This window comes from Ascaphus truei, chromosome 20 (genome assembly GCF_040206685.1).
Source record: "Ascaphus truei isolate aAscTru1 chromosome 20, aAscTru1.hap1, whole genome shotgun sequence".
NCBI classification, from domain to species: Eukaryota; Metazoa; Chordata; class Amphibia; order Anura; family Ascaphidae; genus Ascaphus; species Ascaphus truei.
The window spans coordinates 32,977,515-33,005,014 of record NC_134502.1 but is presented as its reverse complement, the minus strand read 5'-3'; the positions used below and the strand labels follow the sequence as shown (position 1 = coordinate 33,005,014).

Below are 27,500 nucleotides of genomic sequence, written 5' to 3'. Positions count from 1 at the left end.
TGCTCTCTGGTTCTGGTTTTGCAATGCATTCTGGGCCCTGTACTCCTGGTCGCTCTCTGGTTCTGGATTTGCAATGCATTCTGGGCCCTGTACTCCTGGTCGCTCTCTGGTTCTGGATTTGCAATGCATTCTGGGCCCTGTAGTCCTGGTCGCTCTCTGGCTCTGGATTTGCAATGCATTCTGGGCCCTGTAGTCCTGGTTGCTCTCTGGTTCTGGATTTGCAATGCATTCTGGGCTCTGTAGTCCTAATCTTGCTCCCTGGTTCTGGATTTGCAATGCATTCTGGGCCCTGTAGTCCTGATCTTGCTCTCTGGTTCTGGATTTGCAATGCATTCTGGGCCCTGTAGTCCTGGTCGCTCTCTGGTTCTGGATTTGCAATGCATTCTGGGCCCTGTACTCCTGGTCGCTCTCTGGTTCTGGATTTGCAATGCATTATGGGCCCTGTAGTCCTGGTTGCTCCCTGGTTCTGGATTTGCAATGCATTCTGGGCCCCGTAGTCCTGATCTTGCTCTCTGGTTCTGGTTTTGCAATGCATTCTGGGCCCTGTAGTCCTGGTCGCTCTCTGGTTCTGGATTTGCAATGCATTCTGGTACCTGTAGTTCTGGTCTCTCTCTGGTTCTGGATTTGCAATGCATTCTGGGCCCTGTAGTCCTGGTCGCTCTCTGGTTCTGGATTTGCAATGCATTCTGGGCCCTGTAGTCCTGGTCGCTCTCTGGTTCTGGATTTGCAATGCATTCTGGGCCCTGTAGTCCTGGTCGCTCTCTGGTTCTAGATTTGCAATGCATTCTGGGCCCTGTACTCCTGGTCGCTCTCTGGTTCTGGATTTGCAATGCATTCTGGGCCCTGTAGTCCTGATCTTGCTCTCTGGTTCTGGATTTGCAATGCATTCTGGGCCCTGTAGTCCTGATCTTGCTCTCTGGTTCTGGATTTGCAATGCATTCTGGGCCTTGTAGTCCTGATCTTGCTCTCTGGTTCTGGATTTGCAATGCATTCTGGGCCCTGTAGTCCTGGTCGCTCTCTGGTTCTGGATTTGCAATGCATTCTGGGCCCTGTAGTCCTGGTTGCTCCCTGGTTCTGGATTTGCAATGCATTCTGGGCCCTGTAGTTCTGGTCTCTCTCTGGTTCTGGATTTGCAATGCATTCTGGGCCCTGTAGTCCTGATCGCTCTCTGGCTCTGGATTTGCAATGCATTCTGGTACCTGTAGTCCTAATCTTGCTCTCTGGTTCTGGATTTGCAATGCATTCTGGTCCCTGTAGTCCTGGTTGCTCCCTGGTTCTGGATTTGCACTGCATTCTGGGCCCTGTAGTCCTGGTTGCTTCCTGGTTCTGGATTTGCAATGCATTCTGGGCCCTGTAGTCCTGGTTGCTCCCTGGTTCTGGATTTGCAATGCATTCTGGGCCCTGTAGTCCTGGTCTCTCTCTGGTTCTGGATTTGCAATGCATTCTGGGCCCTGTAATCCTGGTCGCTCTCTGGCTCTGGATTTGCAATGCATTCTGGTACCTGTAATCCTGGTTGCTCCCTGGTTCTGGATTTGCAATGCATTCTGGGCCCTGTAGTCCTGGTCGCTCTCTGGTTCTGGATTTGCAATGCATTCTGGGCCCTGTACTCCTGGTCGCTCTCTGGTTCTGGATTTGCAATGCATTATGGGCCCTGTAGTCCTGGTTGCTCTCTGGTTCTGGATTTGCAATGCATTCTGGGCCCCGTAGTCCTGATCTTGCTCTCTGGTTCTGGATTTGCAATGCATTCTGGGCCCTGTAGTCCTGATCTTGCTCTCTGGTTCTGGATTTGCAATGCATTCTGGGCCCCGTAGTCCTGATCTTGCTCTCTGGTTCTGGATTTGCAATGCATTCTGGGCCCTGTAGTCCTGATCTTGCTCTCTGGTTCTGGATTTGCAATGCATTCTGGGCCCTGTAGTCCTGGTTGCTCCCTGGTTCTGGATTTGCAATGCATTCTGGGCCCTGTAGTCCTGGTTGCTCCCTGGTTCTGGATTTGCAATGCATTCTGGGCCCTGTAGTCCTGGTCTCTCTCTGGTTCTGGATTTGCAATGGATTCTGGGCCCTGTAATCCTGGTCGCTCTCTGGCTCTGGATTTGCAATGCATTCTGGTACCTGTAATCCTGGTTGCTCCCTGGTTCTGGATTTGCAATGCATTCTGGGCCCTGTAGTCCTGGTCGCTCTCTGGTTCTGGATTTGCAATGCATTCTGGGCCCTGTACTCCTGGTCGCTCTCTGGTTCTGGATTTGCAATGCATTATGGGCCCTGTAGTCCTGGTTGCTCTCTGGTTCTGGATTTGCAATGCATTCTGGGCCCCGTAGTCCTGATCTTGCTCTCTGGTTCTGGATTTGCAATGCATTCTGGGCCCTGTAGTCCTGATCTTGCTCTCTGGTTCTGGATTTGCAATGCATTATGGGCCCTGTAGTCCTAATCTTGCTCTCTGGTTCTGGATTTGCAATGCATTCTGGTCCCTGTAGTCCTGGTTGCTCCCTGGTTCTGGATTTGCAATGCATTCTGGTCCCTGTAGTCCTGGTTGCTCCCTGGTTCTGGATTTGCAATGCATTCTGGGCCCCGTAGTCCTGATCATGCTCACTGGTTCTGGATTTGCAATGCATTCTGGGCTCTGTAGTCCTGGTTGTTCCCTGGTTCTGGATTTGCAATGCATTCTGGGCCCTGTAGTCCTGGTCGCTCTCTGGTTCTGGATTTGCAATGCATTATGGGCCCTGTAGTCCTGATCTTGCTCTCTGGTTCTGGATTTGCAATGCATTCTGGGCCCTGTAGTCCTGGTTGTTCCCTGGTTCTGGATTTGCAATGCATTCTGGGCCCTGTAGTCCTGGTCGCTCTCTGGTTCTGGATTTGCAATGCATTATGGGCCCTGTAGTCCTGGTCGCTCTCTGGTTCTGGATTTGCAATGCATTCTGGGCCCTGTAGTCCTGGTTGCTCTCTGGTTCTGGATTTGCAATGCATTCTGGGCCCTGTAGTCCTGGTCGCTCTCTGGTTCTGGATTTGCAATGCATTCTGGTCCCTGTAGTCCTGGTCGCTCCCTGGTTCTGGATTTGCAATGCATTCTGGGCCCTGTAGTCCTGGTTGCTCCCTGGTTCTGGATTTGCAATGCATTCTGGGCCCTGTAGTCCTGGTTGCTCCCTGGTTCTGGATTTGCAATGCATTCTGGGCCCTGTAGTCCTGGTCGCTCTCTGGCTCTGGATTTGCAATGCATTCTGGGCCCTGTAGTCCTGGTTGCTCTCTGGTTCTGGATTTGCAATGCATTCTGGTACCTGTAGTCCTGGTTGCTCCCTGGTTCTGGATTTGCAATGCATTCTGGGCCCTGTAGTCCTGGTCGCTCTCTGGTTCTGGATTTGCAATGCATTCTGGGCCCTGTAGTCCTGATCTTGCTCTCTGGTTCTGGTTTTGCAATGCATTCTGGGCCCTGTAGTCCTGATCTTGCTCTCTGGTTCTGGATTTGCAATGCATTCTGGGCCTTGTAGTCCTGATCTTGCTCTCTGGTTCTGGATTTGCAATGCATTCTGGGCCCTGTAGTCCTGGTCGCTCTCTGGTTCTGGATTTGCAATGCATTCTGGGCCCTGTACTCCTGGTCGCTCTCTGGTTCTGGATTTGCAATGCATTCTGGGCCCTGTACTCCTGGTCGCTCTCTGGTTCTGGATTTGCAATGCATTATGGGCCCTGTAGTCCTGGTTGCTCCCTGGTTCTGGATTTGCAATGCATTCTGGGCCCTGTAGTCCTGGTTGCTCCCTGGTTCTGGATTTGCAATGCATTCTGGGCCCGTAGTCCTGATCTTGCTCTCTGGTTCTGGATTTGCAATGCATTCTGGGCCCTGTACTCCTGGTCGCTCTCTGGTTCTGGATTTGCAATGCATTATGGGCCCTGTAGTCCTGGTTGCTCCCTGGTTCTGGATTTGCAATGCATTCTGGGCCCCGTAGTCCTAATCTTGCTCTCTGGTTCTGGATTTGCAATGCATTCTGGGCCCCGTAGTCCTGATCTTGCTCTCTGGTTCTGGATTTGCAATGCATTCTGGGCTCTGTAGTCCTGATCTTGCTCTCTGGTTCTGGATTTGTAATGCATTCTGGGCCCTGTAGTCCTGGTTGCTCCCTGGTTCTGGATTTGCAATGCATTCTGGGCCCTGTAGTTCTGGTCTCTCTCTGGTTCTGGATTTGCAATGCATTCTGGGCCCTGTACTCCTGGTCGCTCTCTGGTTCTGGATTTGCAATGCATTCTGGGCTCTGTAGTCCTGATCGCTCTCTGGCTCTGGATTTGCAATGCATTCTGGGCTCTGTAGTCCTAATCTTGCTCTCTGGTTCTGGATTTGCAATGCATTCTGGGCCCTGTAGTCCTGGTCGCTCTCTGGTTCTGGATTTGCACTGCATTCTGGGCCCTGTAGTCCTGGTTGCTCCCTGGTTCTGGATTTGCAATGCATTCTGGGCCATGTAGTCCTGGTTGCTCCCTGGTTCTGGATTTGCAATGCATTCTGGGCCCTGTAGTCCTGGTTGCTCCCTGGTTCTGGATTTGCAATGCATTCTGGGCCCTGTAGTCCTGGTTGCTCCCTGGTTCTGGATTTGCAATGCATTCTGGTACCTGTAGTCCTGGTTGCTCCCTGGTTCTGGATTTGCAATGCATTCTGGGCCCTGTAGTCCTGATCTTGCTCTCTGGTTCTGGATTTGCAATGCATTCTGGGCCCTGTAGTCCTGATCTTGCTCTCTGGTTCTGGATTTGCAATGCATTCTGGGCCCTGTAGTCCTGGTCGCTCCCTGGTTCTGGATTTGCAATGCATTATGGGCCCTGTAGTCCTGGTTGCTCCCTGGTTCTGGATTTGCAATGCATTCTGGGCCCCGTAGTCCTGATCTTGCTCTCTGGTTCTGGTTTTGCAATGCATTCTGGGCCCTGTAGTCCTGGTCGCTCTCTGGTTCTGGATTTGCAATGCATTCTGGTACCTGTAGTTCTGGTCTCTCTCTGGTTCTGGATTTGCAATGCATTCTGGGCCCTGTAGTCCTGGTCGCTCTCTGGTTCTGGATTTGCAATGCATTCTGGGCCCTGTAGTCCTGGTCGCTCTCTGGTTCTGGATTTGCAATGCATTCTGGGCCCTGTAGTCCTGGTCGCTCTCTGGTTCTGGATTTGCAATGCATTCTGGGCCCTGTACTCCTGGTCGCTCTCTGGTTCTGGATTTGCAATGCATTCTGGGCCCTGTAGTCCTGATCTTGCTCTCTGGTTCTGGATTTGCAATGCATTCTGGGCCCTGTAGTCCTGATCTTGCTCTCTGGTTCTGGATTTGCAATGCATTCTGGGCCTTGTAGTCCTGATCTTGCTCTCTGGTTCTGGATTTGCAATGCATTCTGGGCCCTGTAGTCCTGGTCGCTCTCTGGTTCTGGATTTGCAATGCATTCTGGGCCCTGTAGTCCTGGTTGCTCCCTGGTTCTGGATTTGCAATGCATTCTGGGCCCTGTAGTTCTGGTCTCTCTCTGGTTCTGGATTTGCAATGCATTCTGGGCCCTGTAGTCCTGATCGCTCTCTGGCTCTGGATTTGCAATGCATTCTGGTACCTGTAGTCCTAATCTTGCTCTCTGGTTCTGGATTTGCAATGCATTCTGGTCCCTGTAGTCCTGGTTGCTCCCTGGTTCTGGATTTGCACTGCATTCTGGGCCCTGTAGTCCTGGTTGCTTCCTGGTTCTGGATTTGCAATGCATTCTGGGCCCTGTAGTCCTGGTCTCTCTCTGGTTCTGGATTTGCAATGCATTCTGGGCCCTGTAGTCCTGATCGCTCTCTGGCTCTGGATTTGCAATGCATTCTGGTACCTGTAGTCCTAATCTTGCTCTCTGGTTCTGGATTTGCAATGCATTCTGGTCCCTGTAGTCCTGGTTGCTCCCTGGTTCTGGATTTGCACTGCATTCTGGGCCCTGTAGTCCTGGTTGCTTCCTGGTTCTGGATTTGCAATGCATTCTGGGCCCTGTAGTCCTGGTCTCTCTCTGGTTCTGGATTTGCAATGCATTCTGGGCCCTGTAATCCTGGTCGCTCTCTGGCTCTGGATTTGCAATGCATTCTGGTACCTGTAATCCTGGTTGCTCCCTGGTTCTGGATTTGCAATGCATTCTGGGCCCTGTAGTCCTGGTCGCTCTCTGGTTCTGGATTTGCAATGCATTCTGGGCCCTGTACTCCTGGTCGCTCTCTGGTTCTGGATTTGCAATGCATTATGGGCCCTGTAGTCCTGGTTGCTCTCTGGTTCTGGATTTGCAATGCATTCTGGGCCCCGTAGTCCTGATCTTGCTCTCTGGTTCTGGATTTGCAATGCATTCTGGGCCCTGTAGTCCTGATCTTGCTCTCTGGTTCTGGATTTGCAATGCATTCTGGGCCCCGTAGTCCTGATCTTGCTCTCTGGTTCTGGATTTGCAATGCATTCTGGGCCCTGTAGTCCTGATCTTGCTCTTTGGTTCTGGATTTGCAATGCATTCTGGGCCCTGTAGTCCTGGTTGCTCCCTGGTTCTGGATTTGCAATGCATTCTGGGCCCTGTAGTCCTGGTTGCTCCCTGGTTCTGGATTTGCAATGCATTCTGGGCCCTGTAGTCCTGGTCTCTCTCTGGTTCTGGATTTGCAATGCATTCTGGGCCCTGTAATCCTGGTCGCTCTCTGGCTCTGGATTTGCAATGCATTCTGGTACCTGTAATCCTGGTTGCTCCCTGGTTCTGGATTTGCAATGCATTCTGGGCCCTGTAGTCCTGGTCGCTCTCTGGTTCTGGATTTGCAATGCATTCTGGGCCCTGTACTCCTGGTCGCTCTCTGGTTCTGGATTTGCAATGCATTATGGGCCCTGTAGTCCTGGTTGCTCTCTGGTTCTGGATTTGCAATGCATTCTGGGCCCCGTAGTCCTGATCTTGCTCTCTGGTTCTGGATTTGCAATGCATTCTGGGCCCTGTAGTCCTGATCTTGCTCTCTGGTTCTGGATTTGCAATGCATTATGGGCCCTGTAGTCCTAATCTTGCTCTCTGGTTCTGGATTTGCAATGCATTCTGGTCCCTGTAGTCCTGGTTGCTCCCTGGTTCTGGATTTGCAATGCATTCTGGTCCCTGTAGTCCTGGTTGCTCCCTGGTTCTGGATTTGCAATGCATTCTGGGCCCCGTAGTCCTGATCATGCTCACTGGTTCTGGATTTGCAATGCATTCTGGGCTCTGTAGTCCTGGTTGTTCCCTGGTTCTGGATTTGCAATGCATTCTGGGCCCTGTAGTCCTGGTCGCTCTCTGGTTCTGGATTTGCAATGCATTATGGGCCCTGTAGTCCTGATCTTGCTCTATGGTTCTGGATTTGCAATGCATTCTGGGCCCTGTAGTCCTGGTTGTTCCCTGGTTCTGGATTTGCAATGCATTCTGGGCCCTGTAGTCCTGGTCGCTCTCTGGTTCTGGATTTGCAATGCATTATGGGCCCTGTAGTCCTGGTCGCTCTCTGGTTCTGGATTTGCAATGCATTCTGGGCCCTGTAGTCCTGGTTGCTCTCTGGTTCTGGATTTGCAATGCATTCTGGGCCCTGTAGTCCTGGTCGCTCTCTGGTTCTGGATTTGCAATGCATTCTGGTCCCTGTAGTCCTGGTCGCTCCCTGGTTCTGGATTTGCAATGCATTCTGGGCCCTGTAGTCCTGGTTGCTCCCTGGTTCTGGATTTGCAATGCATTCTGGGCCCTGTAGTCCTGGTTGCTCCCTGGTTCTGGATTTGCAATGCATTCTGGGCCCTGTAGTTCTGGTCGCTCTCTGGCTCTGGATTTGCAATGCATTCTGGGCCCTGTAGTCCTGGTTGCTCTCTGGTTCTGGATTTGCAATGCATTCTGGTACCTGTAGTCCTGGTTGCTCCCTGGTTCTGGATTTGCAATGCATTCTGGGCCCTGTAGTCCTGGTCGCTCTCTGGTTCTGGATTTGCAATGCATTCTGGGCCCTGTAGTCCTGATCTTGCTCTCTGGTTCTGGTTTTGCAATGCATTCTGGGCCCTGTAGTCCTGATCTTGCTCTCTGGTTCTGGATTTGCAATGCATTCTGGGCCTTGTAGTCCTGATCTTGCTCTCTGGTTCTGGATTTGCAATGCATTCTGGGCCCTGTAGTCCTGGTCGCTCTCTGGTTCTGGATTTGCAATGCATTCTGGGCCCTGTACTCCTGGTCGCTCTCTGGTTCTGGATTTGCAATGCATTCTGGGCCCTGTACTCCTGGTCGCTCTCTGGTTCTGGATTTGCAATGCATTATGGGCCCTGTAGTCCTGGTTGCTCCCTGGTTCTGGATTTGCAATGCATTCTGGGCCCTGTAGTCCTGGTTGCTCCCTGGTTCTGGATTTGCAATGCATTCTGGGCCCGTAGTCCTGATCTTGCTCTCTGGTTCTGGATTTGCAATGCATTCTGGGCCCTGTACTCCTGGTCGCTCTCTGGTTCTGGATTTGCAATGCATTATGGGCCCTGTAGTCCTGGTTGCTCCCTGGTTCTGGATTTGCAATGCATTCTGGGCCCCGTAGTCCTAATCTTGCTCTCTGGTTCTGGATTTGCAATGCATTCTGGGCCCCGTAGTCCTGATCTTGCTCTCTGGTTCTGGATTTGCAATGCATTCTGGGCTCTGTAGTCCTGATCTTGCTCTCTGGTTCTGGATTTGTAATGCATTCTGGGCCCTGTAGTCCTGGTTGCTCCCTGGTTCTGGATTTGCAATGCATTCTGGGCCCTGTAGTTCTGGTCTCTCTCTGGTTCTGGATTTGCAATGCATTCTGGGCCCTGTACTCCTGGTCGCTCTCTGGTTCTGGATTTGCAATGCATTATGGGCCCTGTAGTCCTGGTTGCTCCCTGGTTCTGGATTTCCAATGCATTCTGGGCCCCGTAGTCCTGATCTTGCTCTCTGGTTCTGGATTTGCAATGCATTCTGGGCTCTGTAGTCCTGATCTTGCTCTCTGGTTCTGGATTTGCAATGCATTCTGGGCTCTGTAGTCCTGATCGCTCTCTGGCTCTGGATTTGCAATGCATTCTGGGCTCTGTAGTCCTAATCTTGCTCTCTGGTTCTGGATTTGCAATGCATTCTGGGCCCTGTAGTCCTGGTCGCTCTCTGGTTCTGGATTTGCACTGCATTCTGGGCCCTGTAGTCCTGGTTGCTCCCTGGTTCTGGATTTGCAATGCATTCTGGGCCCTGTAGTCCTGGTTGCTCCCTGGTTCTGGATTTGCAATGCATTCTGGGCCCTGTAGTCCTGGTTGCTCCCTGGTTCTGGATTTGCAATGCATTCTGGGCCCTGTAGTCCTGGTTTCTCCCTGGTTCTGGATTTGCAATGCATTCTGGTACCTGTAGTCCTGGTTGCTCCCTGGTTCTGGATTTGCAATGCATTCTGGGCCCTGTAGTCCTGATCTTGCTCTCTGGTTCTGGATTTGCAATGCATTCTGGGCCCTGTAGTCCTGATCTTGCTCTCTGGTTCTGGATTTGCAATGCATTCTGGGCCCTGTAGTCCTGGTCGCTCCCTGGTTCTGGATTTGCAATGCATTCTGGCCCCTGTAGTCCTGGTTGCTCGCTGGTTCTGGATTTGCAATGCATTCTGGGCCCCGTAGTCCTGATCTTGCTCTCTGGTTCTGGATTTGCAATGCATTCTGGGCCCTGTAGTCCTGATCTTGCTCTCTGGTTCTGGATTTGCAATGCATTCTGGGCCCTGTAGTCCTGGTTGCTCCCTGGTTCTGGATTTGCAATGCATTCTGGGCCCTGTTGTCCTGGTCGCTCTCTGGTTCTGGATTTGCAATGCATTCTGGGCCCTGTAGTCCTGGTCGCTCTCTGGCTCTGGATTTGCAATGCATTCTGGTACCTGTAGTCCTAATCTTGCTCTCTGGTTCTGGATTTGCAATGCATTCTGGTCCCTGTAGTCCTGGTCGCTCCCTGGTTCTGGATTTGCAATGCATTCTGGGCCCTGTAGTCCTGGTTGCTCGCTGGTTCTGGATTTGCAATGCATTCTGGGCCCCGTAGTCCTGATCTTGCTCTCTGGTTCTGGATTTGCAATGCATTCTGGGCCCTGTAGTCCTGATCTTGCTCTCTGGTTCTGGATTTGCAATGCATTCTGGGCCCTGTAGTCCTGGTTGCTCCCTGGTTCTGGATTTGCAATGCATTCTGGGCCCTGTTGTCCTGGTCGCTCTCTGGTTCTGGATTTGCAATGCATTCTGGGCCCTGTAGTCCTGGTCGCTCTCTGGTTCTGGATTTGCAATGCATTCTGGTACCTGTAGTCCTAATCTTGCTCTCTGGTTCTGGATTTGCAATGCATTCTGGTACCTGTAGTCCTAATCTTGCTCTCTGGTTCTGGATTTGCAATGCATTCTGGTACCTGTACTCCTGGTCGCTCTCTGGTTCTGGATTTGCAATGCATTCTGGGCCCTGTAGTCCTGGTCGCTCTCTGGCTCTGGATTTGCAATGCATTCTGGTACCTGTAGTCCTGATCTTGCTCTCTGGTTCTGGATTTGCAATGCATTCTGGGCCCTGTAGTCCTGGTTGCTCCCTGGTTCTGGATTTGCAATGCATTCTGGGCCCTGTAGTCCTGGTCGCTCTCTGGTTCTGGATTTGCAATGCATTCTGGTCCCTGTAGTCCTGATCTTGCTCTCTGGTTCTGGATTTGCAATGCATTCTGGGCCCTGTAGTCCTGGTTGCTCCCTGGTTCTGGATTTGCAATGCATTCTGGGCCCTGTAGTCCTGGTCGCTCTCTGGTTCTGGATTTGCAATGCATTCTGGGCCCTGTAGTCCTGGTCGCTCTCTGGTTCTGGATTTGCAATGCATTCTGGTCCCTGTAGTCCTGGTTGCTCCCTGGTTCTGGATTTGCAATGCATTCTGGTCCCTGTAGTCCTGGTTGCTCCCTGGTTCTGGATTTGCAATGCATTCTGGGCCCCGTAGTCCTGATCATGCTCACTGGTTCTGGATTTGCAATGCATTCTGGGCCCTGTAGTCCTGATCTTGCTCTCTGGTTCTTGATTTGCAATGCATTCTGGGCCCTGTAGTCCTGGTTGTTCCCTGGTTCTGGATTTGCAATGCATTCTGGGCCCTGTAGTCCTGGTCGCTCTCTGGCTCTGGATTTGCAATGCATTCTGGGCCCTGTAGTCCTGGTCGCTCTCTGGTTCTGGATTTGCAATGCATTCTGGTCCCTGTAGTCCTGGTCGCTCCCTGGTTCTGGATTTGCAATGCATTCTGGGCCCTGTAGTCCTGGTTGCTCCCTGGTTCTGGATTTGCAATGCATTCTGGGCCCTGTAGTCCTGGTCGCTCTCTGGCTCTGGATTTGCAATGCATTCTGGGCCCTGTAGTCCTGGTTGCTCCCTGGTTCTGGATTTCCAATGCATTCTGGGCCCCGTAGTCCTGATCTTGCTCTCTGGTTCTGGATTTGCAATGCATTCTGGGCTCTGTAGTCCTGATCTTGCTCTCTGGTTCTGGATTTGCAATGCATTCTGGGCTCTGTAGTCCTGATCGCTCTCTGGCTCTGGATTTGCAATGCATTCTGGGCTCTGTAGTCCTAATCTTGCTCTCTGGTTCTGGATTTGCAATGCATTCTGGGCCCTGTAGTCCTGGTCGCTCTCTGGTTCTGGATTTGCACTGCATTCTGGGCCCTGTAGTCCTGGTTGCTCCCTGGTTCTGGATTTGCAATGCATTCTGGGCCCTGTAGTCCTGGTTGCTCCCTGGTTCTGGATTTGCAATGCATTCTGGGCCCTGTAGTCCTGGTTGCTCCCTGGTTCTGGATTTGCAATGCATTCTGGGCCCTGTAGTCCTGGTTGCTCCCTGGTTCTGGATTTGCAATGCATTCTGGTACCTGTAGTCCTGGTTGCTCCCTGGTTCTGGATTTGCAATGCATTCTGGGCCCTGTAGTCCTGATCTTGCTCTCTGGTTCTGGATTTGCAATGCATTCTGGGCCCTGTAGTCCTGATCTTGCTCTCTGGTTCTGGATTTGCAATGCATTCTGGGCCCTGTAGTCCTGGTCGCTCCCTGGTTCTGGATTTGCAATGCATTCTGGCCCCTGTAGTCCTGGTTGCTCGCTGGTTCTGGATTTGCAATGCATTCTGGGCCCCGTAGTCCTGATCTTGCTCTCTGGTTCTGGATTTGCAATGCATTCTGGGCCCTGTAGTCCTGATCTTGCTCTCTGGTTCTGGATTTGCAATGCATTCTGGGCCCTGTAGTCCTGGTTGCTCCCTGGTTCTGGATTTGCAATGCATTCTGGGCCCTGTTGTCCTGGTCGCTCTCTGGTTCTGGATTTGCAATGCATTCTGGGCCCTGTAGTCCTGGTCGCTCTCTGGCTCTGGATTTGCAATGCATTCTGGTACCTGTAGTCCTAATCTTGCTCTCTGGTTCTGGATTTGCAATGCATTCTGGTCCCTGTAGTCCTGGTCGCTCCCTGGTTCTGGATTTGCAATGCATTCTGGGCCCTGTAGTCCTGGTTGCTCGCTGGTTCTGGATTTGCAATGCATTCTGGGCCCCGTAGTCCTGATCTTGCTCTCTGGTTCTGGATTTGCAATGCATTCTGGGCCCTGTAGTCCTGATCTTGCTCTCTGGTTCTGGATTTGCAATGCATTCTGGGCCCTGTAGTCCTGGTTGCTCCCTGGTTCTGGATTTGCAATGCATTCTGGGCCCTGTTGTCCTGGTCGCTCTCTGGTTCTGGATTTGCAATGCATTCTGGGCCCTGTAGTCCTGGTCGCTCTCTGGTTCTGGATTTGCAATGCATTCTGGTACCTGTAGTCCTAATCTTGCTCTCTGGTTCTGGATTTGCAATGCATTCTGGTACCTGTAGTCCTAATCTTGCTCTCTGGTTCTGGATTTGCAATGCATTCTGGTACCTGTACTCCTGGTCGCTCTCTGGTTCTGGATTTGCAATGCATTCTGGGCCCTGTAGTCCTGGTCGCTCTCTGGCTCTGGATTTGCAATGCATTCTGGTACCTGTAGTCCTGATCTTGCTCTCTGGTTCTGGATTTGCAATGCATTCTGGGCCCTGTAGTCCTGGTTGCTCCCTGGTTCTGGATTTGCAATGCATTCTGGGCCCTGTAGTCCTGGTCGCTCTCTGGTTCTGGATTTGCAATGCATTCTGGTCCCTGTAGTCCTGATCTTGCTCTCTGGTTCTGGATTTGCAATGCATTCTGGGCCCTGTAGTCCTGGTTGCTCCCTGGTTCTGGATTTGCAATGCATTCTGGGCCCTGTAGTCCTGGTCGCTCTCTGGTTCTGGATTTGCAATGCATTCTGGGCCCTGTAGTCCTGGTCGCTCTCTGGTTCTGGATTTGCAATGCATTCTGGTCCCTGTAGTCCTGGTTGCTCCCTGGTTCTGGATTTGCAATGCATTCTGGTCCCTGTAGTCCTGGTTGCTCCCTGGTTCTGGATTTGCAATGCATTCTGGGCCCCGTAGTCCTGATCATGCTCACTGGTTCTGGATTTGCAATGCATTCTGGGCCCTGTAGTCCTGATCTTGCTCTCTGGTTCTTGATTTGCAATGCATTCTGGGCCCTGTAGTCCTGGTTGTTCCCTGGTTCTGGATTTGCAATGCATTCTGGGCCCTGTAGTCCTGGTCGCTCTCTGGCTCTGGATTTGCAATGCATTCTGGGCCCTGTAGTCCTGGTCGCTCTCTGGTTCTGGATTTGCAATGCATTCTGGTCCCTGTAGTCCTGGTCGCTCCCTGGTTCTGGATTTGCAATGCATTCTGGGCCCTGTAGTCCTGGTTGCTCCCTGGTTCTGGATTTGCAATGCATTCTGGGCCCTGTAGTCCTGGTCGCTCTCTGGCTCTGGATTTGCAATGCATTCTGGGCCCTGTAGTCCTGGTCGCTCTCTGGCTCTGGATTTGCAATGCATTCTGGGCCCTGTAGTCCTGGTCGCTCTCTGGCTCTGGATTTGCAATGCATTCTGGTACCTGTAGTCCTAATCTTGCTCTCTGGTTCTGGATTTGCAATGCATTCTGGGCCCTGTACTCCTGGTCGCTCTCTGGTTCTGGATTTGCAATGCATTCTGGGCCCTGTAGTCCTGGTCACTCTCTGGCTCTGGATTTGCAATGCATTCTGGTACCTGTAGTCCTGATCTTGCTCTCTGGTTCTGGATTTGCAATGCATTCTGGGCCCTGTAGTCCTGGTTGCTCCCTGGTTCTGGATTTGCAATGCATTCTGGGCCCTGTAGTCCTGGTCGCTCTCTGGTTCTGGATTTGCAATGCATTCTGGTCCCTGTAGTCCTGATCTTGCTCTCTGGTTCTGGATTTGCAATGCATTCTGGGCCCTGTAGTCCTGGTTGCTCCCTGGTTCTGGATTTGCAATGCATTCTGGGCCCTGTAGTCCTGGTCGCTCTCTGGTTCTGGATTTGCAATGCATTCTGGTCCCTGTAGTCCTGGTCGCTCTCTGGCTCTGGATTTGCAATGCATTCTGGTCCCTGTAGTCCTGGTTGCTCCCTGGTTCTGGATTTGCAATGCATTCTGGTCCCTGTAGTCCTGGTTGCTCCCTGGTTCTGGATTTGCAATGCATTCTGGGCCCCGTAGTCCTGATCATGCTCACTGGTTCTGGATTTGCAATGCATTCTGGGCCCTGTAGTCCTGATCTTGCTCTCTGGTTCTGGATTTGCAATGCATTCTTGGCCCTGTAGTCCTGGTTGTTCCCTGGTTCTGGATTTGCAATGCATTCTGGGCCCTGTAGTCCTGGTCGCTCTCTGGTTCTGGATTTGCAATGCATTCTGGGCCCTGTAGTCCTGATCATGCTCTCTGGTTCTGGATTTGCAATGCATTCTGGGCCCTGTAGTCCTGGTTGCTCCCTGGTTCTGGATTTGCAATGCATTCTGGTCCCTGTAGTCCTGGTTGCTCCCTGGTTCTGGATTTGCAATGCATTCTGGGCCCCGTAGTCCTGATCATGCTCACTGGTTCTGGATTTGCAATGCATTCTGGGCCCTGTAGTCCTGATCTTGCTCTCTGGTTCTGGATTTGCAATGCATTCTGGGCCCTGTAGTCCTGGTTGTTCCCTGGTTCTGGATTTGCAATGCATTCTGGGCCCTGTAGTCCTGGTCGCTCTCTGGTTCTGGATTTGCAATGCATTCTGGGCCCTGTAGTCCTGGTCGCTCTCTGGTTCTGGATTTGCAATGCATTCTGGTCCCTGTAGTCCTGGTCGCTCCCTGGTTCTGGATTTGCAATGCATTCTGGGCCCTGTAGTCCTGGTTGCTCCCTGGTTCTGGATTTGCAATGCATTCTGGGCCCTGTAGTCCTGGTCGCTCTCTGGCTCTGGATTTGCAATGCATTCTGGTACCTGTAGTCCTGGTTGCTCCCTGGTTCTGGATTTGCAATGCATTCTGGGCCCTGTAGTCGTGGTCGCTCTCTGGTTCTGGATTTGCAATGCATTCTGGTCCCTGTAGTCCTTGTCGCTCTCTGGTTCTGGATTTGCAATGCATTCTGGGCCCTGTAGTCCTAATCTTGCTCTCTGGTTCTGGATTTGCAATGCATTCTGGTCCCTGTAGTCCTGGTCGCTCTCTGGTTCTGGATTTGCAATGCATTCTGGGCCCTGTAGTCCTGGTCGCTCTCTGGTTCTGGAATTGCAATGCATTCTGGTCCCTGTAGTCCTGGTCGCTCTCTGGTACTGGAATTGCAATGCATTCTGGTCCCTGTAGTCCTGGTCGCTCCCTGGTTCTGGATTTGCAATGCATTCTGGGCCCTGTAGTCCTGGTTGCTCCCTGGTTCTGGATTTGCAATGCATTATGGGCCCTGTAGTCCTGGTCGCTCTCTGGTTCTGGATTTGCAATGCATTCTGGGCCCTGTAGTCCTGATCTCTCTCTCTCTCTGATTGAAGGGGAAGACACCACTCATAGGAGAAAAGACAGAGGGAGAGAGAGCGACACCCAGTGAAAGGGAGAGACATCCAACGGGAGAGACATCCAACGGGGAGAGACATCCAACGGGGAGAGACATCCAACAGGGAGAGACATCCAAGGGGAGAGACATCCAACGGGGAGAGACATCCAACGGGGAGAGACATCCAACGGGGAGAGACATCCAACGAGGAGAGACATGCAACGAGGAGAGACATGCAACGAGGAGAGACATCCAACAAGGAGAGACATCCAACGGGGAGAGACATCCAACGAGCAGAGACATCCAACGGGGAGAGACATGCAACAGGGGAGACATCCAACGGGGAGAGACACCCAACGGGGAGAGACACCCAACGGGGAGAGGCATCCAACGGGGAGAGACATCCAACGGGTAGAGACATCCAACGGGTAGAGACATCCAACGGGTAGAGACATCCAACGGGGAGAGACATCCAACGGGAGAGACATGCAACGGGGGAGAGACATCCAACGGGGGAGAGACATCCAACGAGGAGAGACATCCAACGGGGAGAGGCATCCAACGGGGAGAGGCATCCAACGGGGAGAGGCATCCAACGGGGAGAGACATCCAACGGGGAGAGACATCCAACGGGGAGAGACATCCAACGGGGAGAGACATGCAACGGGGAGAGACATCCAACGGGGAGAGACATCCAACGGGGAGAGACATCCAACGGGGAGAGACATCCAACGGGGAGAGACATCCAACGGGGAGAGACATGCAACGGGGAGAGACATGCAACGGGGAGAGACATCCAACGAGGAGAGACAGCCAACGAGGAGAGACATGCAACGAGGAGAGAGCGCCTCCGTGAAGCTTCATTAAACAGTCTTTGTGATAAGCCTTCCATACGATGCCTAGTGAGCCCTGATTGGCTGGTGGTGTGTGGGAGGGGTTGTGAGGTCAGCTCGATGACATCAGAGATTAGCAGCGCGATGACATCAGAGATTAGCAGCGCGATGACATCAGAGATTAGCAGTGCGATGACATCAGAGATTAGCAGCGCGATGACATCAGAGATTAGCAGCGCGATGACATCAGAGTTTACGCACGGTGATGTCACAATCATGTAACAGGCTGCGTGTCTGAGAGACAGTCGGATACCTCACGCTGTCGTGGCTTCCAGAGGGGCTGTCTCATTCCCCCCTAGGAACTGCCTCTCTGTTTTCCAGGCTGTCGCTCTCTTTCTGAGACGGTCTTTCTTCCTCCTCACAATCTCATCTCTCTGAGGCGGTCTTAATCTCTCCGAGTCTCTCTTTATCTATCTCTGATGCTATCTTTCTCTCTCTCTATTTGAGTCTCTCTTTCTTTCTTTCTCTCTCTCTCTATTTGAGTCTCACTTTCTTTCTCTCTCTCTATTTGAGTCTGTCTCTCTTTCTCTCTCTCTATTTGAGTCTCTCTTTCTTTCTCTCTCTCTATTTGAGTCTCTCTTTCTCTCTCTCTATTTGAGTCTCTCTTTCTTTCTCTCTCTCTATTTGAGTCTGTCTCTCTTTCTTTCTCTTTCTCTCGCTCTATTTGAGTCTCTCTTTCTTTCTCTCTCTCTCTCTCTCTCTATTTGAGTCTGTCTCTCTTTCTTTCTCTCTCTCTATTTGAGTCTGTCTCTCTCTCTCTATTTGAGTCTGTCTCTCTTTCTTTCTCTCTCTCTCTCTATTTGAGTCTGTCTCTCTTTCTATCTCTCTCTATTTGAGTCTGTCTCTCTTTCTATCTCTCTCTATTTGAGTCTGTCTCTCTTTCTATCTCTCTCTATTTGAGTCTGTCTCTCTCTCTCTATTTGAGTCTGTCTCTCTTTCTTTCTATCTCTCTCTATTTGAGTCTGTCTCTCTTTCTTTCTCTCTCTATTTGAGTCTGTCTTTCTTTCTTTCTCTCTCTCTATTTGAGTCTGTCTCTCTTTCTATCTCTCTCTATTTGAGTCTGTCTCTCTTTCTTTCTATCTCTCTCTATTTGAGTCTGTCTCTCTTTCTTTCTCTCTCTATTTGAGTCTGTCTTTCTTTCTTTCTCTCTCTCTATTTGAGTCTGTCTCTCTTTCTTTCTCTCTCTATTTGAGTCTGTCTTTCTTTCTTTCTCTCTCTCTATTTGAGTCTGTCTCTCTTTCTATCTCTCTCTATTTGAGTCTGTCTCTCTTTCTATCTCTCTCTATTTGAGTCTGTCTCTCTTTCTTTCTCTCTCTATTTGAGTCTCTCTTTCTTTCTATCTCTCTCTATTTGAGTCTGTCTCTCTTTCTATCTCTCTCTATTTGAGTCTGTCTCTCTTTCTTTCTCTCTCTATTTGAGTCTGTCTCTCTTTCTTTCTCTCTCTATTTGAGTCTGTCTCTCTTTCTTTCTCTCTCTATTTGAGTCTGTCTCTCTTTCTTTCTCTCTCTATTTGAGTCTGTCTCTCTTTCTTTCTACAGTATCTCTCTCTATTTGAGGCTGTCTCTCTTTCTTTCTACAGTATCTCTCTCTATTTGAGGCTGTCTCTCTTTCTATCTCTCTCTATTTGAGTCTGTCTCTCTTTCTTTCTATCTCTCTCTATTTGAGTCTGTCTCTCTTTCTTTCTATCTCTCTCTATTTGAGTCTGTCTCTCTTTCTTTCTCTCTCTATTTGAGTCTGTCTCTCTTTCTTTCTATCTCTCTCTATTTGAGTCTGTCTCTCTTTCTGTCTCTCTCTATTTGAGTCTGTCTCTCTTTCTATCTCTCTCTATTTGAGTCTGTCTCTCTTTCTATCTCTCTCTATTTGAGTCTGATTTTCTTTCTTTATCTATCTCTGATGCTTTCTCTCTCTTTGAGGCTGTCTCTCTTATGCAGTCTTTCGCTCCGAGGCTGTCTCTTTCGCTCCGAGCCCGTCTCTTTCGCTCCGAGCCCGTCTCTTTCGCTCCGAGCCCGTCTCTTTCGCTCCGAGCCCGTCTCTTTCGCTCCGAGGCTGTCTCTCATTCTATTTCCAAGGCTGTCTTTCATGTTTCTGAGGCTGTTTTTCTCCCTCGCTCTCTGCTTCGTCTCTGTGGCTGTCTCTCTCACTCTCTCCAAGGCTGTCTCTCTGTCACTCAGAGACTGTCTTTGTGCTCTCTGAGTCTCTCTCTCTGACTCAGGGACTCTGTGCTTTCTACGCTGTCTCTCTTCTCTCTGAGGCTGTCTCATCATTCTGAGGCGCTCTCTCCTTTCTGATGGTGTCTCTCTCATCACCCTGAGGCGCTCTCTCCTTTCTAATGGTGTCTCTCTCACCCTGAGGCGCTCTCTCCTTTCTGATGGTGTCTCTCTCACCCTGAGGCGCCCTCTCCTTTCTGATGGTGTCTCTCTCACCCTGAGGCGCTCTCTCCTTTCTGATGGTGTCTCTCTCACCCTGAGGCGCTCTCTCCTTTCTGATGGTGTCTCTCTCACCCTGAGGCGCTCTCTCCTTTCTGATGGTGTCTCTCTCACCCTGAGGCGCTCTCTCCTTTCTGATGGTGTCTCTCTCACCCTGAGGCGCTCTCTCCTCTCTGAGGCGCTCTCTCATTCCTCTGACCCTGTCTCTCCTCTCTCCTGTCTGAGGCTGTCTCTTCACCTCTCTCCTCCCCCAGGTGGGTGTCTCTCTCCTTCCTTCCTATGGGTGAGGGGTGTGTCTCTTCCTTCCTCTGCACTGTCTCAGTTCCAGACTGTCCCTTTCTGTAACGGATCTCTGCGCTCTCTCAGTATTGGAGGGGCAGAGCGCTCTCCTCTCCTGAGTCTCTCTCGGACCCCTGCACGCTCTCTCTCGGACCCCTGCACTCTCTCTCGGTCTGTCCTAAGCTGTCTCTTTCTCGGTCTGTCCTAAGACTGGGTTCGAGATGACAGTAACTCTGGACTTCGAGGAATGTCTCACAGACTCCCCACGTACGAGGTGAGACAGCTCGGGGGTTCAGGGCGCAACGCTCTGCAGGTCTCTGGCAGGGAGGGGGGATAAGGGAGCGACGCTCTGCGGGTCCCTGGCAGGGAGAGGGGATAAGGGAGCGACGCTCTGCGGATCTCTGGCAGGGAGAGGGGATAAGTGAGCGACGCTCTGCGGGTCTCTGGCTGGGAGAGGGGATAAGGAAGCGACGCTCTGCGGGTCCCTGGCAGGGAGATGGGATAAGGGAGCGATGCTCTGCGGCTCTCTGGCAGGGAGAGGGGATAAGGGAGCGACGCTCTGCGGGTCTCTGGCAGGGAGAGGGGATAAGGGAGCGACGCTCTGCGGGTCTCTGGCAGGGAGAGGGGATGAGGGAGCGACGCTCTGCGGGTCACTGGCAGGGAGAGAGGATGAGGGAGCGACGCTCTGCGGGTCTGGCAGGGAGAGGGGATAAGGGAGCGACGCTCTGCAGTCTCTGGCAGGGAGAGGGGATAAGGGAGCGATGCTCTGCGGGTCTCTGGCAGGGAGAGGGGATAAGGGAGCGACGCTCTGCGGATCTCTGGCAGGGAGAGGGGATAAGGGAGCAACGCTCTGCGGAGCTCTGGCAGGGAGAGGGGATAAGGGAGTGACGCTCTGCAGGTCTCTGGCAGGGAGAGGGGGATAAGGGAGCGACGCTCTGCAGGTCTCTGGCAGGGAGAGGGGATAAGGGAGCGACGCTCTGCGGGTCTCTGGCAGGGAGAGGGGATAAGGGAGCGACACTCTGCGGGTCTCTGGCAGGGAGAGGGGATAAGGGAGCGACGCTCTGCGGGTCTCTGGCAGGGAGAGGGGGATAAGGGAGCGACGCTCTGCAGGTCTCTGGCAGGGAGAGGGGATAAGGGAGCGACGCTCTGCGGGTCTCTGGCAGGGAGAGGGGATAAGGGAGCGACGCTCTGCAGGTCTCTGGCAGGGAGAGGGGATAAGGGAGCGACGCTCTGCGGGTCTCTGGCAGGGAGAGGGGGATAAGGGAGCGACGCTCTGCGGGTCTCTGGCAGGGAAAGGGGATAAGGGAGCGACGCTCTGCGGGTCTCTGGCAGGGAGAGGGGCTAAGGGAGTGATGCTCTGCAGAACTCTGGCAGGGAGAGGGGATAAGGGAGCGACGCTCTGCGGGTCTCTGGCAGGGAGAGGGGATAAGGGAGCGATGCTCTGCAGGTCTCTGGCAGGGAGAGGGGATAAGGGAGCGACGCTCTGCGGGTCTCTGGCAGGGAGAGGGGCTAAGGGAGTGATGCTCTGCAGGTCTCTGGCAGGGAGAAGGGATAAGGGAGCGACGTTCTGCGGGTCTCTGGCAGGGAGAGGGGACAAGGGAGCGATGCTCTGCGGTTCTGGCGGGGTTAAGGGAGCGATGTTCTGCGGCATATTAAGGGGTTAATCACGCGTCCTGTATATACGTACGGTGTGTATATAACACCCCCCCTCCCCCCCCCCCCGGATGCAATGCTCACAGTCACTGCGGTGAGACAGGAAGAGGGGGGAGGAAACCTGGTGTGAGAGCATCACGCGTGTGACATATATGTTTATATGTGTGTGTATGTTTATACTATATCCGTGGTTTTGAACAGGGGTTCCGCAGGCGTCGCTAAAGGATCGGGGTTCCTTACAATGCATCTGATCTCAGACGCGCTATTAGAGAGGGTTGGGGTTCCTTACAATGCATCTGATCTCAGACGCGCTATTAGAGAGGGTTGGGGTTCCTTACAATGCATCTGATTTCAGACGCGCTATTAGAGAGGGTTGGGGTTCCTTACAATGCATCTGATCTCAGACGCGCTATTAGAGAGGGTTGGGGTTCCTTACAATGTATCAGATCTCAGACGCGCTATTAGAGAGGGTTGGGGTTCCGTACAATGCATCTGATCTCAGATGCGCTATTAGAGAGGGTTGGGGTTCCTTACAATGTATCTGATCTCAGACGCGCTATTAGAGAGGGTTGGGGTTCCGTACAATGCATCAGATCTCAGATGCGCTATTAGAGAGGGTTGGGGTTCCGTACAATGTATCTGATCTCAGACGCGCTATTAGAGAGGGTTGGGGTTCCTTACAATGCATCTGATCTCAGAAGCGCTATTAGAGAGGGTTGGGATTCCTTACAATGCATCTGATCTCAGACGCGCTATTAGAGAGGGTTGGGGTTCCTTACAATGCATCTGATCTCAGACGCGCTATTAGAGAGGGTTGGGGTTCCTAACAATGCGTCTGATCTCAGACGCGCTATTAGAGGGGGTCGGGGGAGAGGCGATCTCCACGTGACATGTTTGGGGGAACTGTTCAATAATCTTCCAAACCTGGCGTTAAATATCCACGATGGTTTACAATATCTTTGACAAAACATATTCTTCGGGACTTCGGTTCGCCTAATCGTTACATAGGGGTGTCCCAAACCCAGCGAAACACCACTACGAATGTCCCCCATACTTCCGGCGACCGCTTGTACCGGACTGGAAACAGACATTTCCCCCCCCTCCACCAGTGCAGCCGAGCACGCGAAGGACACCCCACGTCACGCCGACGGAAACGCCCTCCCGCGCCCTCTCGGGGACATATGGAAACGTTTGTGAGGCTGCGCAAATTCCACCGCCCTCATAACCACTTATACGTACAAATAATGATGGGGGGGTGTTCCAGGGGGTGTTCCAGGGGGGGGGGTGTTCCGGGGGGGGAGGGGGTGTTCCGGGGGGGGGGGTGTTCGGGAGGGGGGGGTGTTTATTGTAAAGTTAAATTTAACTTTGTGGATTTTACTATTTGAAACGTTTGAACTCAAAATGATAATCCGCGGACACTAAAACACGCGGGATTAACGCTGATCTGGGGTTTTATAACCAATTACTATCATTTTTTGTAATGCTTCTCCCTGCCTCTCTCCTCCAACCCCCCCTCCCCCCCTCCCCCTGCCCCCTGCTGATGGATGTATATTCCTGTCTCTCACTGTCCCTTACCCCCTCTCCCCCCTGCACCCCCCCTGCCCCCTGCTGATGGGTGTATGATCCTGTGTCTCACTGCCCCTTACCCGCTCTCCCCCCTGCACCCCCCCTGCCCCCTCCTGATGGGTGTATGGTCCTGTGTCTCACTGCCCCTTACCCCCTCTCCCCCCTGCACCCCCCCTGCCCCCTGCTGATGGGTGTATGGTCCTGTGTCTCACTGTCCCTTACCCCCTCCCGCCTGCACCCCCCCTGCCCCCTGCTGATGGGTGTATGGTCCTGTGTCTCACTGTCCCTTACCCCCTCCCCCCTGCACCCCCCCTGCACACTGCTGATGGGTGTATGGTCCTGTGTCTCACTGTCCCTTACCCCCTCCCCCCTGCACCCCCCCTGCCCACTGCTGATGGGTGTATGGTCCTGTGTCTCACTGCCCCTTACCCCCTCCCCCCTGCACACCCCTGCACACTGCTGATGGGTGTATGGTCCTGTGTCTCACTGCCCCTTACCCCCTCCCCTGCCTCCCCCCCTGCCCCCAGCTGATGGGTGTATGATCCTGTGTCTCACTGCCCCTTACCCCCTCTCCCCTGCCTCCCCCCCTGCCCCCAGCTGATGGGTGTATGATCCTGTGTCTCACTGCCCCTTACCCCCTCTCCCCTGCCTCCCTCCCTGCCCCCAGCTGATGGGTGTATGATCCTGTGTCTCACTGCCCCTTACCCCCTCTCCCCTGCCTCCCCCCCTGCCCCCAGCTGATGGGTGTTATGATCCTGTGTCTCACTGCCCCTTACCCCCTCTCCCCTGCCTCCCTCCCTGCCCCCAGCTGATGGGTGTATGATCCTGTATCTCACTGTCCCTTACCCCCTCCCCTGCCTCCCCCCCTGCCCCCAGCTGATGGGTGTATGATCCTGTCTCACTGCCCCTTACCCCCTCTCCCCTGCCTCCCCCCTGCCCCCAGCTGATGGATGTATGATCCTGTGTCTCACTGCCCCTTACCCCCTCTCCCCCTGCCCCCCCCCCACACTGCTGATGGGTGTATGATCCTGTGTCTCACTGCCCCTTACCCCCTCTCCCCTGCCTCCCCCCCTGCCCCCAGCTGATGGGTGTATGATCCTGTGTCTCACTGCCCCTTACCCCCTCTCCCCTGCCTCCCCCCCTGCCCCCAGCTGATGGGTGTATGATCCTGTGTCTCACTGCCCCTTACCCCCTCTCCCCTGCCTCCCCCCCTGCCCCCAGCTGATGGGTGTTATGATCCTGTGTCTCACTGCCCCTTACCCCCTCTCCCCTGCCTCCCTCCCTGCCCCCAGCTGATGGGTGTATGATCCTGTATCTCACTGTCCCTTACCCCCTCCCCTGCCTCCCCCCCTGCCCCCAGCTGATGGGTGTATGATCCTGTCTCACTGCCCCTTACCCCCTCTCCCCTGCCTCCCCCCTGCCCCCAGCTGATGGATGTATGATCCTGTGTCTCACTGCCCCTTACCCCCTCTCCCCCTGCCCCCCCCCCCCCCACACTGCTGATGGGTGTATGATCCTGTGTCTCACTGCCCCTTACCCCCTCTCCCCTGCCTCCCCCCCTGCCCCCAGCTGATGGGTGTATGATCCTGTGTCTCACTGCCCCTTACCCCCTCTCCCCTGCCTCCCCCCCTGCCCCCAGCTGATGGGTGTATGATCCTGTGTCTCACTGCCCCTTACCCCCTCTCCCCTGCCTCCCCCCCTGCCCCCAGCTGATGGGTGTATGATCCTGTGTCTCACCCCTCTTTTCTCTCCTCCCTGTAATGCCTTGCTGTCTCTCTCTGTCTCCTCTCCTCTTTGCTGTCTCTCTCTGTCTCCTCCCCTCCTTGTTGTCTCTCTGTCTTCTCCCCTCTTTTCTCTCCTCCCTGTAATGCCTTGCTGTCTCTCTCTGTCTCCTCCCCTCCTTGCTGTCTCTCTCTGTCTCCTCCCCTCCTTGCTGTCTCTCTCTGTCTCCTCCCTGTAATGCCGTGCTGTCTCTCTCTCTGTCTCCTCTCCTCTTTGCTGTCTCTCTCTGTCTCCTCCCCTCCTTGTTGTCTCTCTGTCTTCTCCCCTCTTTTCTATCCTCCCTGTAATGCCTTGCTGTCTCTCTCTGTCTCCTCCCCTCCTTGCTGTCTCTCTCTGATTCCTCCCCTCTTTTCTCTCCTCCCTGTAATGCCTTGCTGGCTCTCTCTGTCTCCTCCCCTCCTTGCTGTCTCTCTCTGTCTCCTCCCCTCCTTGCTGTCTCTCTCTGATTCCTCCCCTCTTTTCTCTCCTCCCTGTAATGCCTTGCTGTCTCTCTCTGTCTCCTCCCCTCCTTGCTGTCTCTCTCTGATTCCTCCCCTCTTTTCTCTCCTCCCTGTAATGCCTTGCTGTCTCTCTCTGTCTCCTCCCCTCCTTGCTGTCTCTCTCTGTCTCATCCCCTCCTTGCTGTCTCTCTCTGTCTCCTCCCTCCTTGCTGTCTCTCTCTGATTCCTCCCCTCTTTTCTCTCCTCCCTGTAATGCCTTGCTGTCTCTCTCTGTCTCCTCCCCTCCGTGCTGTCTCTCTCTGATTCCTCCCCTCCCTGTAATGCCTAGCTGTCTCTCAGCCTCTCGTCCCCACCTTACTGTCTCCTCCATCATACCCTGCTCCTCTCTGCACTCTCTCCTCCCCTCTCTCTGCACTCCCTGCCTTACTGTGTCTGCTCCTCTCTGTGCACACTACACCCTCTCCTACTCCTCTCTCATTGCTGTCTCTCGTTTCCTCCTCCTACTCACCTTGCTGTCTCTCCTCCCCTCTCTTTGCACTCCCTCCTCCTCATCATTCATCTGTTTCCTCCCCTCCTTGATGTCACTCTGTCTCCTCTCCTTGCTGTCTCTCTGTCTCCTCTCCTTGCTGTCTCTCTGTCTCCTCTCCTTGCTGTCTCTCTGTCTCCTCTCCTTGCTGTCTCTCTGTCTCCTCTCCTTGCTGTCTCTCTGTCTCCTCTCCTTGCTGTCTCTCTCTGTCTCCTCTCCTTGCTGTCTCTCTCTCTGTCTCCTCTCCCCTCCTTGCTGTCTCTCTCTGTCTCCTTGCTGTCTCTCTCTGTCTCCTCCCCTCCTTGCTGTCTCCTCTCCCATCCTTGCTGTCTCTCTCTCTGTCTCCTCTCCTTGCTGTCTCTATCTGTCTCCCCTCCTTGCTGTCTCCTCTCCCCTCCTTGCTGTCACTCTCTGTCTCCTCCTTGCCGTCTCTCTGTCTCCTCTCTCCCTGTCTCCTCTCCTTGCCGTCTCTCTGTCTCCTCTCCCCTCCTTGCTGTCACTCTCTGTCTCCTCCTTGCTGTCTCTCTGTCTCCTCTCCCCTCCTTGCTGTCTCCTCTCCTTGCTGTCTCTCTCTGTCTCCTCCCCTCCTTGCCGTCTCTCTGTCTCCTCTCCCCTCCTTGCTGTCTCCTCTCCCCTCCTTGCTGTCTCCTCTCCCCTCCTTGCTGTCTCCTCTCCTTGCTGTCTCTCTCTGTCTCCTCCCCTCCTTGCCGTCTCTCTGTCTCCTCTCCCCTCCTTGCTGTCTCCTCTCCCCTCCTTGCTGTCTCCTCTCCCCTCCTTGCTGTCTCCTCTCCTTGCTGTCTCTCTCTGTCTCCTCCCCTCCTTGTCATCTCTCTGTCTCCTCCCCTCCTTGCTGTCTCTCTGTCTCCTCTCCCCTCCTTGCTGTCTCTCTGTCTCCTTGCTGTCTCTGTCTCCTCTCTCCCTGTCTCCCCTCCTTGCTGTCTCTCTGTCTCCTCTCTCCCTGTCTCCTCTCCTTGCTGTCACTCTGTCTCCTCCTTGCTGTCTCTCTGTCTCCTCTCTCCCTGTCTCCTCTCCTTGCCGTCTCTCTGTCTCCTCTCCCCTCCTTGCTGTCTCTCTGTCTCCTCCTTGCTGTCTCTCTGTCTCTCTCCCTGTCTCCCCTCCTTGCTGTCTCTCTGTCTCCTCTCTCCCTGTCTCCCCTCCTTGCTGTCTCTCTGTCTCCTCTCTCCCTGTCTCCTCTCCTTGCTGTCTCTCTCTGTCTCCTCTCCCCTCCTTGCTGTCGTTGCTTTGCAGCCCCTGTAACAGCTGAACCTCAGCACGGAAACACACTTTCATTTGGGGGACGCGTGTTCATTATATGGGGGGATTTTTTAATACCCCGACATTGACCGGAGAAGTGAGCTTAGCCCCTGCGCGTAAAGGAGACCGCTTCTTGGGTGTGTAGGAAAGACGATATAGAGCCCCAGCCTTGTCGCCAGCGACGTCGATTAAAACAAAAACAAATGATAACTTTCGCTAAAGGCGACGGGATGGGTGACGTCACCGGTCGCGTCGCCAGCACTAAAGCTCGGCCTTAGGAAGGGGATTCCTTTTTACCTTCCCCTGATAAAAAAAAGCCACTTCCTCTCAATTAGGGTACTTCTCCTCACAAGACATTTCCAACCACAAACTACGTGAAAGTACTTTTATAGAAGCACTTTGTGTGCTTTAAAAGGGGACGAGTTAATGCTACACGGATCTCCTTACCTGCTGCCAGTGTGCCTGGGCCCAGAATAACACCAAGGTATCACTGACAGGTAGGGGTAAAGGCAGGCTTAACTTTTATTAACGGCAGCCATATTTACCCCCTCCCGTCACCGGTATAATCCCACAATTCTGTTGGGATGCCAATAAAAGTATAACGTTTTCTTCCATAATAAAACAACGGAAAGATTATAATCTGGGATTTTTCCAGGACGGACGTGTATAATGGGGGGGGGGGGGGGTGAGGAGAGAGCAGAGATCAGAAACTAGCTCTGTAAATATGGGTTCCGGAAGAATGGATTTTACCTGAGCCCGGTGGGATTACACCCAAAGGTTCTCGGATCAGACCGTAATGTTTCATCTTCAAGGCCCAACTTCCAATAGGCTAACAGGATTGGAGTAATGCAGACATAAGGCCTTTATATTATACTAGCTGAGAGACCCGGCGTTGCCCGGGATGTAATGTTCCCGTTCCTCTCTCTCCTCC

General features: G+C 53.1%; 2 protein-coding genes across 3 annotated transcripts in view; both read left to right on the top strand.

The window, feature by feature from the left end:
• Window positions 1-16,639, top strand: part of LOC142470897 (protein phosphatase inhibitor 2-like) — a 35,596-nt gene extending 18,957 nt beyond the window's left edge. For both annotated transcript variants that reach the window (XM_075577704.1, XM_075577703.1), the window contains one exon: window positions 15,749-16,639. The gene's annotated coding sequence lies outside the window, so the exon portion shown is untranslated. The remainder of the gene's footprint in view (window positions 1-15,748) is intronic.
• Window positions 16,640-16,703: 64 nt separating this feature from the next.
• LOC142471193 (telomerase Cajal body protein 1-like) overlaps window positions 16,704-27,500 on the top strand; it is a 25,125-nt gene continuing 14,328 nt past the window's right edge. Inside the window, exon 1 of the mRNA XM_075577980.1 lies at window positions 16,704-16,845. Coding sequence (XP_075434095.1) covers window positions 16,704-16,845 — 142 coding nt within the window. The remainder of the gene's footprint in view (window positions 16,846-27,500) is intronic.